The sequence below is a fragment of the Apis cerana genome, linkage group LG14, assembly GCF_029169275.1.
Source record: "Apis cerana isolate GH-2021 linkage group LG14, AcerK_1.0, whole genome shotgun sequence".
NCBI lineage: Eukaryota > Metazoa > Arthropoda > Insecta > Hymenoptera > Apidae > Apis > Apis cerana.
The window spans coordinates 10,013,277-10,032,734 of NC_083865.1; the positions used below are offsets into that span (position 1 = coordinate 10,013,277).

At 45.8% G+C, this 19,458-nt stretch overlaps 2 protein-coding genes across 7 annotated transcripts; one reads left to right on the plus strand and one right to left on the minus strand.

The window, feature by feature from the left end:
• Positions 1–979: 979 nt before the first annotated feature.
• On the minus strand, positions 980–16,124 carry LOC108001018 (brefeldin A-inhibited guanine nucleotide-exchange protein 3). 4 transcript variants are annotated; one of them, XM_062084749.1, is made up of 22 exons: positions 15,758–16,124; positions 15,354–15,487; positions 14,934–15,068; positions 14,698–14,863; positions 14,371–14,500; positions 14,030–14,299; positions 13,708–13,941; positions 13,384–13,611; positions 12,932–13,308; positions 12,664–12,836; positions 12,428–12,590; positions 12,039–12,347; positions 11,719–11,941; positions 11,457–11,630; positions 10,949–11,357; positions 10,646–10,858; positions 9,706–10,576; positions 9,496–9,628; positions 8,444–8,672; positions 5,193–5,419; positions 3,350–5,054; positions 980–3,247 (listed from the first exon to the last, which is right to left on the minus strand). In XM_062084749.1, the coding sequence occupies exons 1-22, from the start codon at positions 15,840–15,842 to the stop codon at positions 3,104–3,106; spliced, it is 6,732 nt and encodes a 2,243-aa protein (XP_061940733.1). In that variant the 5' UTR covers positions 15,843–16,124; the 3' UTR covers positions 980–3,103. The 4 variants fall into 4 exon arrangements, with proteins under 4 accessions (XP_061940733.1, XP_061940732.1, XP_061940731.1 ...); XM_062084748.1 differs by having other exon boundaries at positions 12,664–12,848; XM_062084747.1 differs by having other exon boundaries at positions 14,030–14,314.
• A 143-nt stretch (positions 16,125–16,267) lies between these two features.
• LOC107993998 (probable C-mannosyltransferase DPY19L1) lies at positions 16,268–19,365 on the plus strand. Of its 3 annotated transcripts, XM_017050704.3 has the most exons (9): positions 16,268–16,424; positions 16,510–16,622; positions 16,704–16,841; positions 16,933–17,001; positions 17,157–17,492; positions 17,568–18,390; positions 18,478–18,640; positions 18,726–18,854; positions 18,945–19,365. In XM_017050704.3, the coding sequence occupies exons 1-9, from the start codon at positions 16,334–16,336 to the stop codon at positions 19,156–19,158; spliced, it is 2,076 nt and encodes a 691-aa protein (XP_016906193.1). In that variant the 5' UTR covers positions 16,268–16,333; the 3' UTR covers positions 19,159–19,365. The 3 variants fall into 3 exon arrangements, with proteins under 3 accessions (XP_016906193.1, XP_028520691.1, XP_061940744.1); XM_028664890.2 differs by having other exon boundaries at positions 16,325–16,622; positions 16,917–17,001; XM_062084760.1 differs by lacking the exons at positions 16,268–16,424; positions 16,510–16,622; positions 16,704–16,841 and having other exon boundaries at positions 17,076–17,492.
• Positions 19,366–19,458: the final 93 nt, after the last annotated feature.

Here is a 19,458-nt window from a genome sequence, read left to right on the forward strand (position 1 = left end):
CGATCCAGCCAGCTTCGCCCTCTTTGTCGCCCACATTTTTTTTGTCGCCTCCCCTTCCCTCTTCCCACGAAACAAAGCGAAAATCTTTGTACCTCGAATCGTTGTTTTTCCCCCTTTCGTGAGCATCGCGTCGCGCGAATCCTGTTATCAAGATTTTTAGAGACGATCTATCGCGCAGCGGATCGAGAATAATTGCTCGAGTACAGGAGAACGTGTAGAACCGTCTTCCTGATTAGAATTACAGGCAAAACGGATTCGAAAGTAATTTTCCTCTCGAAGTCATCGGTCTGGTCATCAGTTTAAACGCAGAGAAGCGAACGCTTCTTTTCTTTTTTCTTTCTCTCTTTCTTTTTCTTTCTCTCGCAGAGGATAAAGTTGAAACGGGTAGAGAGAGAGAGAAGAGAATCCACGGATGGGCTTTCACGAAAGGAACGCACGAACGCAGTTCTTCCTGCGTTCGTCATCCTCTGTCAGAGGCTGCACGCTTTCCAGCGACTTGTCTCCGCTTCCTCCTCGCTGATGTTTACTGCCTGTTGGAATGGGACGGGAATAAAAGCATGGAATAAGCCGAGGCGACCGTCGCTCGTAAGCTTCCCTCTTTACGAGGATGACTCGACCGCAGACAAGACTCTCCCGCCCTTTCCAAAGCCCGTTAAAACGTAAGAACTGAAATGCACTTGGTCCCGTGCAGCAAATCGTCGACACCTTTGATACCTCTCCAAGTCGATCGAGGGACGGAACCGAAGTGGCCCTCTTCTTCGCTCCGTTCCTCCGTTCCTTCCTTTCGGGATTCTTCTCCTTTGAGAGTTAGTTTGAGTCGTGGGAAGGGAAATTTTCGTGTCGTATAGGGAAATCCTTGAAAAAGATGTATTTCCATCGTTTACGAGAGGAGAAAAGGTGAAAAGAAATTCGATATTTGAGTTTTAAGGGAGAGTTTCTTCATCAGAGTTTCCGTCTCTCGATAAAAATGTACGTTCGATTCAATTGTAGTACAATTTTATTTTATTAACTCGAAATAATCGAACGTTTCACGCTCGTACATCTCTTACTTGTCTATCGTGCTCGAGTTTACGCTGATTTCGATTAAAAATACCTTATTACCATATTACTGTCCATATATTTCCGTTTACAGATTTATATATATATATTTTCGATTGAATGGGTGAATTTTTTTTTCTTTTTTAACTTTATTCATCTTTGTCTTGTGTATTGCTTCAAAAAAAAGAAAAGAGAACAAAGAAGAACGAAAGAAGACGGAAGAAGGGTCTACATAGGCACGTTTTATTATCAATTAGTAACTCTCCGCACTTTTTTTTTCTTTCTTTCTTTCTTTCTTTCTTTTTTCCCCATTTAAACGATCCGATTGCTCAACAATTACAACACCGATCGAATCTTAGGACAAAATTTGAAAATTGGACCGATTTTATACAAACAGTCGATAATCATTAATTCCCTTTTCGTCTCCTTCTACTTACAAACGATATACAAAATATACGTGTGTAATATATATATATATATATATGTATATATCGAAGCGAAAAACGAAACTAAAAAAAAAAAAAGAATCATTTGCTAGTCGTCGGCTAAACATGGGGGAGAAACGATAGAAATCAAACGATAAAAATCTATCTAGCCTCGTCTGGTCTTTAATTTGCGTCAACAATGGACGTGGCGCAAGACGTACGTATTATTTACAGTAAAATATAACGTCGTGTTCGTTTTTCCTTTCGTCTCCCTCACAAAATTCGTTTGGCGGAAAATCGGAAAGCTCTGTTTGAATTTCGCTCTTCGTCGAAGAACGAATCCTAATTATTTCCTCTGTTTCGCCGAACGACAAATCTATCGACTCTTATCTCGCTAATTTCTTCTCACCTTCTACGTTAACGTGTGTGCTCGACACGATTCTTTAACGATCCTCGAGGGAATCGGAGAGAACGTTCAATCTGGATAACAAATAACCTCGGGAAATAAAGATAAATCCGGAAGATGAACGCGTAATTCTTCTTCTTCGTCGTTCCTGCTTCGCTTTTCTGCAAATTCTAAGAGAATGCAGAAAAATCGGTCCGAGACTCGTTAAAAACTCTTCTTCGTAAACATTCCACTTTCTGAAATTTTCAACGAGAAAAGTGGAAAAATAGATATAGAGCAGACAAACGAAAGGAGGAGGATGGAAAATGTTCGAGGCATATCTTTATATGCGTGGCGAAACGTATCGACGAACATTGCGTCGCGACTGGTGCGTTGTTCCAACCGATGGAAGCAAACCCATCCGACTCTGGACCGCAAACTACAGTTAAGCGCGAAGAGCATAAAATGAGAATCGAGAAGATGTGCGTGCAGAGTGTGGATCGTAAATAAAATCCTTGTCTCTCCGTGTCGACGGGTCTGAGGGCGCGACAAACTAGAGATAGGCGAGGCTTCGAACTTCGCCGGCTTTCGTGGCTCCCTTTCTTCGACGACAGTCGTTGAAAGTCGTTGAGTCGAGTTGTTTTCGCTCCCGTGCATTTCTGAATTTGAAAATCCCTTCCCTGCGAATTAACGAGACGATGCGTTCTCTTCGCGTTTTCTTCTTCTCAGTCCTCCCGAGAAAGAATAGAATAGAATAGAGGAGTGGAGCGTGGCTTTCTGCAATTTCTAATATCTCTCCAATTTTCTTTCAAATTGTTCGATAATCGTGGAACGATGACGGTTCTTCTGGCAAAGAGTTCTGGTTTCGTAGGATAGATGCGATTAAAATCGTTCAACGATTCTTCTTGAAAAAGAAAAAAAGAAAAAGAGAAAAACGTTTCGAGATCGTCTCATCTCGGTATCTGATAAATAGACTCCGTGTGTTTCAGTCTATCGATATTAAGATTTGGAAAATATCTATTAAGAAAATACTCGAGTATTGACCGAAACCAATTATTCTCCTCGAACGAGTTGATCGACGTACGAGCTTCTTCCACTTCTTATATGTATTATATGCGTGTGTTTCAGACGTTTTCTCTCTCTCTCTCTCTCTCTGTTCGATTACCGCTTATGAGAAGAGTTTTCTTTTTCTTTTTTTTTTTTTTCATAAAGTATCGTGAAAATACATCTGTTCCCAGATGTATCGAAGCTGTTCCTAATTGCTCGTCAATCCGTAGAGCACGGCGATTCGGTGGAAAAGGGTGGACAATCGTTGCTTGAGAACCTGGTCGACCGCGTAACGGGTCAGCACTCTTACCCCGCTCACGAAGACAGGAAGCAGCGGGACCAGTTGCTCGTCCTGTCAAAAGTACATATTTTTTTTAACGTGGAATTTTCACATATTTTCTCGATCCCGGGAAAGGAAACACAGTGAATTATAGAAGAAAGGATAAGGACTTACGGACAAGGCGAGCGTCCAATCCAGCACGGTGCTCAACATCTCCGCCCATGCGCCCCTGTGCGCCTCGCTGTCTTTGAACACGTTGCTCCTCCTGTGGAACGCCGCCGTGGACGACGGCTCCTCGCAATTTCCCGTTTCTTCGGCCTCCTCGAGGCACTCCTCGTCCTCGCTCTTTCGCAAGAAAGGGTTGGTCCTGAATCCTCGTTTGCTCCTCTCGTAGTCGCGCAACAGCTCGTCTATGTTGTCGAAGATATTGGGCAACTCGTCCTCCCTCCCCCCGAGGACCATCTTGCCCGAGGAGGGAATTCTGGGGGAGAGGTCGAGGTCGTTGGACGACCCCGAGACCGTGGACCCGTTCTCCTCGCTTTTCCTCAACTCCATCACCGATCGGCACCGCGTCGCCGCGCTCCTCGACCCGTAACGGGCCGCCGTTTCGCTTTCGTCGGTCTCGATCGGCTCGAGGAACCTCAACGACCCCTTCCCCGCCAACAGGCAAGCGTCGCTCCTCCTCCTCTCCAGCCTGCCGTACGCGTCCACCTCGTCGTACGTTACACCGCCGCCCTTCGTCGCCTTCAACTCCAGCACCGAGGAGTCGCCGAAAGAGTCGGCCGATTCAGCCCTCCGCAGCCCGCCGAGCTTGTAGTACAAATTATCCCGAGGGTTGATCAGCCGCAGGGAGGCAGGTGTCGCCGAGTCGTATTTCCCGTCTATGTAACCCTCGCTCGAGGTGCCACCGGATCTGTCAGGATACGCGACGGCCTTCTCCGTGACCGAGCCTAATCTGGAGAGAGGCCTCGAGTCGTCGGTTTCGGGCTCGGATTGGGGACCGGAATCGGTCGAATACTCGACCGCCAGGTCGGACAGTCTGAACGGTCTTGGATCGTCCTCGCATTCCGGCCCAAGCTCGTCCGATCCGCTCTCGTCGTCCAGATTCGGGTTGTAGTTCTCGATGTCCTCCTCTTGCTCCTCCTCCTCCTCCTCCTCGTCCTCTTTCTCCAACTCCTCCACCTCCTCCTCGTCTCGATCCTGCTCGATCCCTCGGCTCTCTCCTCCTCGGAGATGTTGGTCCGAAGGGAGGAATTGGACGGGAGCAGGAGTGGGAAGGACTCGGTCGTCGGAACTCGGGATCGGCTCCTTGCCGGTGATCTCTGGAAAATCGTCAGGTTGCGCTACGAGCAGGAATATCTTCCTCTCGGAGAAGCTGTCCACCTTGGTGTGCCTCCCGTCCTCGTCCAGCACCACCTCCACGTAGCTCTCGCAAAGCTCTTGGAACGTGGTCCTCAGTTGTCTCAGGTGTTTGGACAGTTTGCGGAGGGTGGGGTCTTTTTTGAAGGACGCCCGATCCCCTTGCTCGTTGCCCTCGGCCGGGCTCGAGGCCGAGGTGAGGATCGTCTTCACGGTCTCCAGGCTCGCCCTTGCCTCCTCTATCTCGTGCAGGCACAGCTCGAACAGGGTGACGATCTTGATGGTCCACGCGACCCCCGCTTGACGGTAGAGGTTCGCCGGTTGGGGCAGGTTGGCCACCTTCTGGACCAAGAACTTCAAGCCGGGCCGGCAGTCGAACTTCAACGCGGTCGCGTAGGACAGATCCAGGGCCGAGAGGAAGATGTCCACGTGGTGGTTGGTCAGGTAAGGGAGGTAGCCCGGCACGATTGATTTCGGCGATGTCGACGCGGCCGATTGGGGGGGTATGACGTTGGACAAGCTGAAATTTCGGGCCCATGCAGACATTGGACGGTGATTAAGAATTTACAAGGGATTCGTTTCGAAGAAAGAAAGAAAGAAGGGAGGGAGGAAGGAAGAAAAAGAAAGAAAGAAAGAAAGATAGGTAGATAGAGCTTACCTGGGGAAGGAAGAGTCAGGCCCTTGCAAAAGAATACTGGCGATGCAATGAAGAAGCATCTGATGTACAAGGAGGCCGACGACCAATGCTCTGAGCTGTACTCTAACGATATAAAGATCGGGATTGAGCGTGGTACCCACCGAGGGTGGGTAGAGAAGGAAAACGTAGGATCTGTCGTCGGGTCGTCTCGAACTGTCTTCGGTGCGCTGTTCCTCCATGAGGAACACCTGAAGACAACAAGACGTTTCTTCAAATCTCTTTACTCGCCGCTCGTCCTTCAATTTTCATCGCACGATTCTTCGTAGATCCTCGACACGTATTTTTTTTTTCTCTCTCTCTTTCTAATTGTTCTCCCTCTCTTTCAAATTGAAACGAATTTATTTGTACGATGACGAATAATAATAATAATAATAATTTCCGTCCGATTTCTTTCTCCCTCTCTCGTTTTATGCGTTGTTTTATTCGACTCGAGAAGCTACAAAAGCAATCGTGCGCGATGCCTGAAAAACTGTTGCAAATGATATCGTCGTGATGTGTGTATGTACGTGTGTACATGTATCGTGTATCTGTGTGTGTATATGTGCGCGTGTATGCAACTAAAAGAAAAAAAAAGATGGACGAACGCGCTGTTATTTCTCTCTTTTTTTTCTCTTTTTTTTTTTTTTTTTTTGACGATGAATAAGTCGCAAGAGTCGTATCGTGGTGGTTCTAGCTTCGAATCTAAACGTGATTCGATTAATTCGGTCAGTCAGTAAACATGTGTGCATTCTACGAAAGCTGCAGCTTCTAGAATAGGTGTCGTATATCTCATCACGTACATATTATGTGACAGTGAAATTCTATGCCATGGACTCAAGCCATGGATTTTAATGGTGATATACGCAAGACCGTGCCAAGTTGAATTTAAATGATATCTCGGCCAACGACGGGGTCCTTCCTTGTTTTCGCTAATTATCTTTGTCGATCGATTATTTTATATTTTTCCGACCATCTCTGAATCTCTGACAATAAAGAATAAAGATAAAGATCAAAATAAAAAAATAGCCCGATCGAATCGAGAGAAGTCGAGAAAAATATGATAAATTTCTAAGAGGAGTATTTTGATAAAAGGGGGGCGAGGAGGGGAAAGGACCTCGTTCGTGCCTTCTACCAGCGAGTGCAAACATCTAAACGAGATGATCGATGACAAATCGTGTCGCTTCACCGTCGACAGGCATACTTCGATTCTTTTCCTTCGTTTCCTTTATTTTTTTTTTTTTCCCCTCGTGTGTGTGTGTGTGTGTATGGATATATATATGTATACATGTATATATACATATGATATTCATCGCGCAGGCCGATAAAGGAATAAAGGGTGCAATATAAGAACACGCATATAAGAGCGAATGATAAAAGCATTCTGTATTTGACACATTCTGCATCGAACACATTCGAGCGGTACAAAAATACATTAAAACCACGAACGTGTTGACAAATGAACGCAGTCTCGTCAAAGTACAAAGATTTTTCATCGTTCTTTCTTTCTTTCTCGCCTGACTTTTTTTTTTTTTCTTTTCTTTCTTTTTTTTTTTTTTTTTTCTTTCTTTCTTAAAACATTCAAACATCTATATGCAAGTTTGCACAGTGGCATAGAATTCGAGATTTTAAAAAAAACGATTTAAAAACTTTTTTTTCCTTTTCCTCTCTCTCTCTCTCTCTCCCTCTCTCTCTCTCCCTTTCTCTCTCTCCCTCCTTCTCGTCCCTCGTCTCGTTTGCGTTGCGATATATTTTAAACCAAGTTATATATGCTCAATAAGGATGTATAAGATAACGGTCCCATATGGGTCGAATGCTTTCTAATTCTACGCCACCGTATGCGATTCAGCCATTCAGATGCTAGCTCAAACACACGCAAAAGCGCACGATTCACGAGGCACGTTGATTGCAAGGAAAAAAAAAAAAAAAAAAAAAAAAAAGAAAAAGAAAAAAATAGAAAAATCTGTATCTAGAATAAAAATATCTACGATCGCGCAATATCGCGCGAGGAATACTTTTCTTTCTTTCTTTCTTTCTTTTTTTCTTTCTTTTCTTCGTTTAAGGAACTATATATGTATGAGCTTCTTAAGGCATATAGAAAAGCTGCGGTTGCAGTGAATCTTGAATCGCGAAGAAACGTGGCTCGAAAGCAGGCCTGTCGACAAACGACCACGTGTCACGAGGTTTTTTCCTTTTTTTTCTTTCGTTATCTTCCTCTCGAATAAAACCGCGATAGATCGATAATTACTGCGAGTCGAAAACTCTCTCTCTCTCTCTTTCTCTCCCTCTCTCTCTCTTTCCCTCTCTCTCTCCAATTAGAACCTTTTCTTTTTTTTTTTTTTTCCCCTTTTAAAATCGGTCGACAGAAGAAGAATCGATGCGATTACATTCTGCAATTGTCTGTTTGCTATTCTCTTTCCTATTCTTATTTTTTTTTTCCTTTCTCTCTTTCTCTTTATTCTCTCTTCAGAGATTTTTTTTTTCTTAAAATCCATGACGTGAGTTACCGTGGGCGGCTAAAGCCAATGGGGGCCCGTGTTCGACGTAGTGTTAGTGTAATCGAGGGGTGTCGTGTGCTGCCTACAACCAACGGAGTAGGAGGTAGTGTGCTGGTCGATCAGTGTCGTCTCAATGGTCATCGAATCCTGGAAAGGTGTCGTCGGCAGTGAAGCCGCATTCTGTCTCTTGATGGCGGACAATACCTCGCGCAGCTGGCTCACCTGAGAGCAAGTCAGGTCAGGAGGGCACCACGTATCTCTCTCTCTCTTTCTCATACACACACACGCGCATGTACACGCACACACACACACAGAGGCAATCCTCGTCAATATACTTCTATGCGTTAACACTCTCTCGCTCACGTACACCGAAATGAATAAATATATATATAAATATATTTATATATATATGTATATATAAAATAAATAAATACGAAACCAGCCAATTCGCGGGAGAAAGTAAAAAAGTAACAAAGCGACAAAGGATTTTTGGATTGGAAGAAGAAGAAGAGGAGGAAGAAGAAGAAGGAAGGGAGAGAAACGAGGTTACAAGGGGAGTCGAGTAACAACGATTCGATTCGAACTCGGATGTTTCGGGGACGAAACGGGCGGCTGAGCCGAGCAAGTTCGAGTGGCGAGTATGAGGGCACAGAGAAGCACAACGAACGTCAAACAGCCAGAATATCGTTATAATTAGAAACTTCCAGACAGAGAGATCTGATTAGACGAGAAACGTACCTGAGCGGCGAGTTGTCGCAGCCTTTCCGACTCCTCCACCGTCGCATCCCGCCTCGCTGCAACCTTGACCTGTGCGACGTCCCCGTAAAACGACTCGGATCTCGGCGAGAAAGCCATGGTCAGCTGGTGCAACTCTTGAAGGGAATTCGAACAAGCCCGGTAACAAGCGACGCCGCACACCTCCCATTGTTCCGGGGTGAGGAGGGGGCCGCTGCTCACCAGGACGTGCCTGCGCAAACCGACCCTACAGCTGAAAGGACGAACGATTCCGCGACGAGTGCACGCACCGAATACAGGAAACGGATCGAAAGGAGGGAAAAATGGAGGAAAAAATTGGGTCGAGAGTGGGTGACTCTAAGATTTCAGATCAGGGATCCCGTTCAGTGCCATAGCCTCTCTCTAGCCTATCTGCCCGCGAACCTGTCCCGTTTTTAAACTCCGCGCACGCCTGTACATCGATACTCGCCGATCGACCCCGGCCCGGGATTGAATTACACACGCGGCCGTCCATGTGTGCGCGCGCCCGTGCAGTTTAATATGGAGAAAACGGACGAGAAAACGGGCCCGATCGGGGCGTTAGTTGGAGGAGGACGAGATGCAGGCGGCTCCGTGCGAGTCGCTGGCACGACGCTCCGGGGGTGTCGAGTGTCGGTGGCTACCTTATCCCACCGGACAGCCTGTCAAGCTTCGTTATCATCTTACACGCACGCTACGCCCGTACCACGACCGTGCGTCTAACTCCTCCGTCGATCGACATTCCAACCTTACCTCCGCGTTATGATTCACCCTCTCTCTCTCTCTTCCAGCTCTACGAATTTTCGCTCTTTCGGGACCACCGATTGTATATTCTCCTCGTCGTTCTGGAAAGGAGAAGGGCGTTCGGTGGAAAAACCAGGAGGAGGAGGAGGATGGATTCGCCTTGTTCGCGAATCGGTGATCTTAATTCGATGCTGAGTCATCGGCGTTGAGAGAGAGGGGAGGGGGACTTCGATCGCGTCAACGGATGCGTTGGAAACTCTGGAAGGAGGAAAGTTTGGAGGTTACCGACTTACCTGATACAGGCGCAACCTAGACGAGCTATGCTCTCGGTGGGTTGAACGACGCATTCCGCCATCACTAGTAACAACTGCTTCAACATCAGGGTGGTGGCCGATAGATAGGCGTCGTTTCGAACTACGTCCGCTCCTGAAATATCGATCGAGAAATTTACTTATTCGCTCTCCACACGCGCGTCCTTTTCCTTTCTTTCTTTCTTTCGTCACCTTGCAAGTGCGTCAAGTAGTCGACAACGAGATCGGTGGTGAGGCCGCAGCACTGTTTAAAGTTAGGCGCAAAGTTGTCCCATCCCCTGAATATCTTGGACGTCCTCCTCAACCAATTCTGGACCATGGGCAGAAGAAGATGGTTGACGCAGTACAATCCAAAGGTCGGGCCGGGGACATTGAGGGTGTCCCTGAGCAGATGGAACAAGGTCTCCAAAGTGTGCGGTTGGTAGCGTTTAGGGCAGATCATGGTTGCGCTCGCCAAACCCTCGATCAGAATGTACCAGACTCTCAGTATACCGCTGGGCTTGTCCATGCTTTGCAGAGTGGTGATCGCGTGCACGTTGTCCATCAAGACGTCGTGCGGCCTTTCGGGGATAGTTTCCTGCATAGATTCCGCGTGTTTGTCGAATCTGATCAGTTCCGAGTTAGGTATCGTTGGGTCGACGTATTGCGGTATGGTCGAGACCTGGATCCTCTGAGCCGAGTGAAAGATGGGGCAGGCCGGCATACCGTACATGGAAGCGAGGATGTCGCTACAGCTTAGAAGGTACTTGAGACTCTCCACGCAAAGTCTCATCCTGCGGGACTCGACCGCGTCGATCTGTTCCTGCTCGTCCTGGTGGCCGTCCGCGTCCCCGATCCCGCGCACGTGCTTCAACAGGCACAGGATGCAATCTAGCGCCGCGTTCGCGAACACGAGCGTGTTGTCCGTTGATAGAAACACCCTGAACACCTCGAGGAGGGGGGCGGACTCGACGGAATCTGAATTGCCGACCGAAGCTACGCGTAGCGCGCCGAACAGAGGCCGCCACCCGGATCGTATCTCGGTCCTGTTCGTCTCCACGAACTCGCAGATGCAGCTGACGATCTGGAAGGGATTCGCAACCGCTTTTTGGATCGATTCCAAGTTGGACGAGACCGATTCCGCTCAACTCACTTGATCTTGAACGTCGCCGTCGCAAAGTTCCAGACACAATAGGTTCTCGAAAGGTTTGAACAGTGCCTCGTTGAAGTGGAAGTGGGGTAATTCCATTTGCTCGTTCAACAAAGCCGCCATCGAGTCGTGAATGCATTGCACCGCCTTCTTCGAAATGCCACGGTCCTTGTGGCAGGCTGCCTCCATAAAGTGCGGCCCCAGGATACTCCAAACCTGAAACATTTCCAACCTTTGATCCTTCCACTTCTCGAGAGGGGACTCGAAAGGGGGACGTGCGTACATATCTATCTATCTTTCTCTTACCCTCATTATATGGATCAGAGGCCTTCCACTCTTCACACACTTCAACATCACTTCCCCTAATCGAGCCAGAAGGAGCACGTTCATTTCGTTCTCTCTCGGCTTACTCCTTCTCCACCAGAATCTCTTATTGTCTTTGGACCCGTCCGTGGTCTTGAATAACTGGGCTTTGCTCGCCTTGCAGAGAGCGGTGAGGAACAAGCACAACGCTTTAAGGTTTAACTTCAACGCCGCGTTCTCGAACAATCTGTCCACTTGTTGGGATAAAACGCAGATGATCTTCGCCGCGTAATCAGCGGGAAGAATCCCGTTGAATTGGCCGTCGGCGTTCGATTCTTGTATTATTTCTGGAATCGTGTCCGTACTGGAATTATGGGTGTACGGACTTGACAGGAAACTGTATACGTCCACGCTGAAACAATTTTAATTTTTTTTTCTTCTTCTTCTTCTTCAACGATAAATCGTTACATCTATTACAAGTTATTAATAATTTCTTCGAATGACGTTTTACCAAGTCTCCTCTTCCTCGATTATGTTGAAGTTAAGCTTCAATCTGTCCTGACTCCCTTTCGGATCCCCGCTCGAATTCTCCTTCTTATCTTTCTTCTGCTGAGTCTTGGGCAACGATGGATTTTGATTTCTCCCGAAGAAATCGTGTTCCAATTTGCTCACGTACAGACAGCACCTTTTTTAAAAAAAAAAAAAGAACATGGAATCGTCGTTATTATTATAATTTATTAACTCGAGAAGATCTGATCTTAAAAATGTCATACGTGAAAACGTGAGGCCAACAATCGCTACCGTGGCTTCCCAGCTCTAAACCTTTGCCCAGAAGCACGTCCATGCTCAACGCGTGCGACGTGTGAATGTTGGTCGCCCTGTTTTGCAATTTCAACCGTAGAACGTCCTTCGTTCTGGTGATTTTCGAGATTGACTGTTCCGTGCAGGCCGCTTTGACAAGCAAGGCGAATATGGAACCGCATCGATTCTGCAGACCTGAATAGGACCAACACGAAGAAAGAAGAAAATTAATCGAATTAGGTCAAGTCGAAAATGAAAAAGTTCTGATAAACGATGATTCGGAGATACCGACCGAGTATATTGCTGAGAATCGCTGCCTTGTGAAGACCTTCCAAGGACAAGATCACGGTATCTCTGACTCCTCGCCTACCGCCGTCTCTGCTAAGAATCCCCTTGTTATTCTGCTCCTTGGGAGGATTCAATCCTGTCGTCAAAACTGTCATCATGCTCCCCCAACAGCACGTCAATACTCTTCTCGACAACTTGGCTCCCGCTTCCGCCTCCGGCGTTGGCTCGCTTCGAGACAACTGAGCTTTCTCCAATCTTATGTAGTCGGACAGAAGCTGCCCGCCTCTCTGGCTCCCAGGAATCCCATCGACATCTTGACCGAAATTACAGATTCCTCTATTATCCGTATTACATCTTGGACCGTCTCCATTCTTGGAGGAGGATTCCGCTTACCGGTTAACACGTTTATCAGCGCGCTATTCTCCGTGTAGTGCGGATTGTAGCCGCACTTTTCGAGCAGATTACAGGCCAGAACTTGTTGATACAGCTCGGACAACCAGGTAGCCGAAAGGTACACCAAAACTCCAGATCCGTGTACCTCCTCCACAAATTGTTCCTGGGAAGAGAAAAGAGAGAAAAGGAGCTGAAGCTGGAGGGAGGAGAAGGCGCGAATACGGGTGGATGGATACCTCGCTGATAGGAACTTGACGATTATCCTCGTGATAGTAATTGATCCTGATCAACTTGAGGTTGAGCAGCAAAGCCGCGTACGTGGCGAGATAAATCCCATCGGCGTTCATTATCGTGATAAGGGCGCACGAGTCCGTGCTCGTGTCCGTCTGTTCCTGCATCTTCTGTTGGGCTGTGAAAACACCTGTGAAAATTACGTGGACAAGTTTCTTCATCTCCCGGTGAGATAAAGTTGCGAGACAAGACGAGTTCCAAGACCGACCGTACCCTGGCAATATTCCGAGGCAAAGTTCTGAAGAGCTTCGTCGACCTCGATGTTGCTTCTGAGCGACAAAACCATGGGTATGAGATCGCTTTTCAACGTTCTCACGAATTTTCTCGCGTTGTGCCTTTCCATGTCCACGTTGCACTCGTCGGCCACCTGGCGGCCCACGTGAAGGCATTTCGGCAGCTTCTCCAGCCTCAATCTTTCTCTCTCGTTCTCTATCGCGTAGTCGTTGTCCTCCAGGCTGTTCTCCTCTTGAATCTCGTCGGACTCGTTCTGAGGGCCCTCGGTGTCCGTCGAGTCGCCGTCCTCGGACGGGCCGTGACCCGACGAATCCGAGTCAGAGCCTATCCCCTTTTTCATCAGCTCCAATTGCTCCCTGAAAACAAGTCATCCCGCTCTGTTCCACCTTATTTATTCATTCATTCATTTATCTTCGCCCGATAAAATTCACCTGTAGGTTTTCGGCAACCGTGCCATGCTCTGGTAGGTCAAAGGACCTTTGTAGTCGCAAGACTCCAGATCCTCGTACAAACTGTTGATCGTGCACGTGTAGGTGTGGTTAATGGCCTTCCCCTCGCACAATTCCTGGAGGGCGGAGAGCATCGCGACCACGCACGACACGCTGGCGTGCAACGTGCTCAAACCGCCATTCGTCGACTCCTCGATCGAGTCCATCGCTCTGCCGTCAAATCGTTCACGCGTCAACCGTTCAACTCCCACCCCGCTCCTTATTCTTTCATCGAAATGAAAAACTTATCGATAATATCATTCTTACAGTCTCATCAGAGCCATGTCGCTCTGGATGTGGCTGGACTTCTCCTCCTCCACGAGCAAAGGGCCGGCAAAGTCCACCATCCGGCTCGGGCTTCGTAGAAGTTCCTTCAGAGCTTTCAAAGGTTCCAGACGTTGCTGGGGCGGAGGATAGAGCAACATCCTGTGGAACACTGATTCTAGGACAGGGCGAAGGGGGCCCACGCACCCCACCAATCGGACCAACTCCGTCCCGATACTGTCCCCGAGAAGAGAGAAAAAGGGGGAGGGGGGGAAAAAGAAAAATCGAATTGTGCAAATTCTTCAAAATTTAAAATTAATCCCACCTGTAAACGGTCTTGGCCTGGTGGCTGTCGAAGCTCAGAGACGTGGCCAAGTATCCGGATCCTCTCCCGATCTCGTTCTCCTTCCCCTCCCTCGAGGTGAAGGTCTTGTCGACCCTCGGCGTGCCCAGGAAAGCTATCAACGCGGGGCAAAACTTTTGCCACAGAAAGGTGGTGAAATGTCCGTTCGTGTGTATCTTCTGCGGCAGGGATGAGATTAAAGTGTGCAGACACTCCAACAGAAACACAACCGTGTTCCCGTTCCTTCCGTTGCTGGGATAAGATTTTCTAAAGTTACTTTTTTTTATGAGAGACTTATCGCTTCTCTTTTTTTTTTTTCTTACTTTTGAGCCTCGTCCAACTTGCTACAGATGTACTGAAGTATCGGTAGAGCTTCGTTGAAACAGGAGACACCTCTTTCCCACAAATTTTTATTCTTCTTCGCGTTCTCGTCCATCTCCTGGCATTCCTCGTCTGATGAAAAAATTCGCGAAAGTGTTCTTTTTTTTTCTTAACTTTTAATCGCGGCTGAGGAATTCGATTCGTGGTCACGCGAGCCTAAGATTTCGATCGATCAAACTTTGGTTCGTGACGAGTTCCGTCGACAGCGATGACGTTCACGGAAATTGCAGCACGTGTCACGGGATGATAACGGGGGAGGAATTGCCTACCTAGGAACAAGCAGAAGGATCGCAACGTTTGACTGGTTGCAGCTTGGGCAGCGGTCCTCACAGCTTGATTCCCATTTTCGAAAGCCTCGCAGCAGGTAGTGAGAATGGCGATTATTAAACGACCGTTCATTGTCCAATAAGAAGAGCAGGCCACTTGTAACAGAACCTGGAAAAGATCGATGGGGACAGCCGGCTCGAATTTAATTTCTTTTTTCGATTTCCAATTAAACGCTCACTTTCAGCATGTCCGTCTGAGTGTCGTCCGATTGCGATAACATGGAACTCATCGCGTGCAACATTTGTGCGGGTAGCCAGAGAGAATCGTCTTCTGGCTCGTACGGTGACTGGAATCTGTCGTCCCTTAACATTTTCTGAATTCAAAAAAAAAAAAAAAAAATATCGGATGAATAATGCGAATCTGATTTTGAAAAATCTGAGAGGAATAAACGTTAAGGGTATTGATTTTGGTATACGCGGGCACGGACACGTCAGAATCTTGGTTTACAACCGTACAACTTGCTGTCACAACCGTGTCGTCGATATCAATTCGTTTTTATCGCTTCCCAACAGCGGATGCGACAATTCACGCGATACCAAAGTAGCGCAATATGGGTAGGGAAAGAAGAAAGAAAAAAAGAAAATTGAAACGGGCTCACGTGTAATCCCGACAGGCCAAAAGCAACGAATTTGCTCCTCTTCGTCTCTAATGCTAGCTGAAAGGCGTGTAGACATTTTGCTCGCAGCTCGTGAGGTGGATCGCGTAACAACCCTTGCTGTTTGTCCAGGAAGTCTGCAGAAACCCGTAAATTCGGGAAATAAAATATCTTTCGCTACGAATTACGAGTTATTATGCGTTAAAAGTAAAAGTAAGTTTCTTATTGTTTCTAGAAGTAAATTATAATTGATTCGAATTAATGGAAGTGGTGGGTGGTAATAAATTAATGGAAGAGCGTAACAAAGGCCAAAGTGTTGTTCGGAGCCTCGAAATGGGTCAAGTGTGAAAGTTGAACGGAATGAAAAGCGTGGAATAAAGAATAAGGAATGTTTTGAATCGACTCACCGTACGCTTCCTGCGCTGATTTCCGCAAATTTTGTAATTTTGCATTGCTCGATTCTCGGACGATCTGCAGCAGGAGATCCTCCATGTCACGGTGGACTAACACGCGACTGATCGATAACGGGAGTGCACGCTTGGCTGTACGCGCGCATCCAGGGCCGTAGAAACTGTTTCAGAGTCAAATTTATTTCCCTCTTATCGAGGATTAAACGGCTATTCGAATTCTCGAAGTATTTTTTAGCATGCAACGATAATTCAACCCAAATTGTCAAAATTCGAACAATTTTTTTTTTTTTCTTGAAAAATAAATTACACTTGTACGCTGTTCGTACAATTATCGTGATATTTTGCGTTTTATAAATGAATCGTGTTTACGTAGAACACTTACCATCGTCATTTTATAATCTTTTTAAAAAGTTGACATAAAATTTCATGTTTTCATATGTAACCTTTTCCACGAAAAAATCAATCAAATTCAAATAGATTTTTCGATTGATCGAAAAGACAATTTTCAAACCGCACCGACCGATGGCGCGCGAATAGCTGCGATCACGTGACTGCTTCACTTGGCTTCCAAAGATGGCGGCGGAAAGTGACAAGAAGCATAAGAGTGTGGAAAAATTGTTGCGTAAACGAGTGACTTTCTACGAATTAGCTGTGGATCTCATAGGTACAAGCCTCCTCGCGAAAGAAGAAGGCTAATTGTGTGGTTTCCTGTCAGTGTTATCATAAAATCATCTCGTCTCCCGTGACAGGTTTGGCATTTGGCTTGTTTCATCATTGGCATGTGTCTACGCTATTCGAAAATGACCGGCATTTCTCGCATCTGTCCGAAATCGAGAGAGAAATGTCTTTTCGCACGGAAATGGTACGAGTTTCGAATGATATCGACAAATTGACGAAATATTCGTGGAGATAACCAGGTATGTTTTGTTTATTTTCTGTTCAGGGGATGTATTACTCTTATTACAAGACGATCGCGGAATCAAAAACATTTATGGACGGGCTGAGAAAGATTAGCCACGATAATATTTCGGAATATGGGAACGTTATCAACGCGGCTAGAAAATATAGCTTGCTACCAGAGGTATTGTATTCTATGACGAATATTAGTTACTTTGGTTAGGTTATTGGACAACAAAGATTCAAATGTATAAGATAGAATTGATCATTTACAGTTAGTGGCTGGATATCTTTACCATTGTGCCAAGAATTTGGGGCTTATATCTATAGAGCAGTGTTGGCAAGTGAGATTCATTTTCGTTAGATTTGTATACAGAGTCAGATTTTATTTAATATTTATTCAAGGATCTTTATATAGATCTTACAGACTCTGTATGCATAAAGCAATGCAATGTGAGTATCGCTTCTTATGGGAGAACTAGAAAAGAATCACTTTCAGATAGAAAGAGGAGAAGGTTTGTCACCGGTAACCAGTTGCGAGGGTCTAGGCGTCCCAGTTTACTTTTATTTGGAGATTGTTTGGACTTCCACTATACTTACAGTAGCTATACTATTCTATTATGCCACTTTTCTTGGTAATAGCCTGTACAGTGGATTCATAGCAGTGCTTCTCTTCTTTTATAACCATAATGAATGTACTCGTGTTCAGTGGTCCCCACCATTGAGAGAAAGTTTCGCGTACCCTGTTTTACTATGTCAAATGTATACGTTGACTCTGATTCTTAGAGAGGGTACTCAACAGAACAGGCAAAAAATACCAAAAGACTTACTTCAGGTGTGTTGAGACGTACGATGATCAAATAGATTGGAATATTTTTGCACAAAGTAACAAGAAATTTCATTCTTTCAGAAAATGGGCATGGCAACGATAATTAGTTTATGTTGCTGGCAATTTTCCCATTTCGTATTCATCACGCAAATCGTTGCCCTCTTAATATTAAAATGGATGAAAATAATTTCGAACGACCTTTACAGATCTATCTCTAAAGTTCACGGTTGGTCCATCGTGATAGCAATGGGTATCACCGACAGTTTCCCCTTGCTTTTCTCTATGTACTTGTGTCTTCTGTTCGTTAGCAACGCTTTAAACGTAACAGAGAAATTGACCAAATTTATCGGCGCAAAATTACAAACGATCCTCGAAATAGTTTTCACGATCTTGTGTACGGTGTACTTAAAGTCGATCTACGCCTTGTTATACGAGGACACGGCGCACGTGTTCAATTTACTTAAAACGAAACTGATCGGTTACAAAGATTTTCACACGATGCTGTACACGTGCTCCCCAGAATTCGATTTCCTTCAATACAGAAGCTACGAGGCGATCACAAAAACGCTACTTCTACCGTCTGCCATTCTCGCCGGAATGCTGGTCGTCTATTTTTGGTACAGGAATTACAAAATCAAAGGGTATCCCAAATGCATAGAAGCGGATCTGGCGTACAACGGACTGCAGACCGGAGCCTTCATTATCATGGCGGTTTTTATCATGAGATTGAAACTGTTTATGAATCCTCATCTATGTATAATAGCCGGCACGATATGCGCGAACAGATATCTGGAGAAACTCGGTATAAAGAGAAAGATAACCAAGACTGCCATTATAGTTCTATTGATATCAGCGATATCTTACCACGGATTAGAAATACTGCAGGAAGAGAGAAGCGTTATGGGTAACTATATTATAGTTAAAGAAAAAAGATTCGGTATTAAATATAAACCTTGTTTATCGCTTGATCTTTTTCATCGTGGTAATCAAGGCGAATACAGTGACATCGAGCAAGAAGAACTATTCGAATGGATCAAGAAGAATACACCTGAACACGCCGTGTTTGCCGGGAAGATGTCTTTGATGGCGAACTTAATGCTCTCCACGGGAAGGCCGATCGTCAATAACCCTTACTACGAGAGTAAAGAGATGAGGTACATAAAGCTTGCTATTCCCTGGATCGTAACGTCGTATAGATCTCAGTTTTGATATTTATTATCCTTCTGGTTTACGTTCCAGAGATCGGACTATGAAAGTTTACGAGGTCTTCAGCAGAAAAGACGTCACATCCGTATACGTCACGCTTAGGAACTTGCAGGTCGGATACGTTATTCTAGAGGCATCGATGTGCTTTGGCTACGCAAATTTGTAATGAAACATTTTAGTAAATTCGTGAAATTAATTAACGCAATATTTGTTAAACGTTGCACACAGGTGAATTAGAATTTTGGATTTCAGGCCATCGCAATGCCAAATGATCGACTTGTGGGACCTTGTGGACAACGGAGTGGCTAAGGCTGCTGGAAAGCAACCCGTGTGCCCAATGCTGTTTCGAGGGAACGCTTACCCTTTCAAACGATCGTTCGTGAATAATCGTTACGTTGTCCTGCAGCTCGATTATTCCTACTGCGTGGAATTGAAACCGAACAATTCCCTTAATTACCAATCTTGAGTGACAATTGTGATCGAATATGACAAATACCTCGCCGAAGAACTGCAGAGAATATTTTTCCCAAAAGAGAGGCAATTATGTATGATACTTATATATATATATATATTTTTTTTTTAAGAATGACTCGTTGAGATGAGCCAAAGTAATTTTGTTAAAAAAAAGTTAGAACTAAAATGCGAATAAAAATGTTAACTACGTTCCTGTAAAGTCCATATCTTCGTTTCCCTACGTTCCTGTGTCTTCCCGCATCTTGGCACGCTTCGTCGAGGAGCAATGCGATTCAACTTCAAAGTTCTGCCT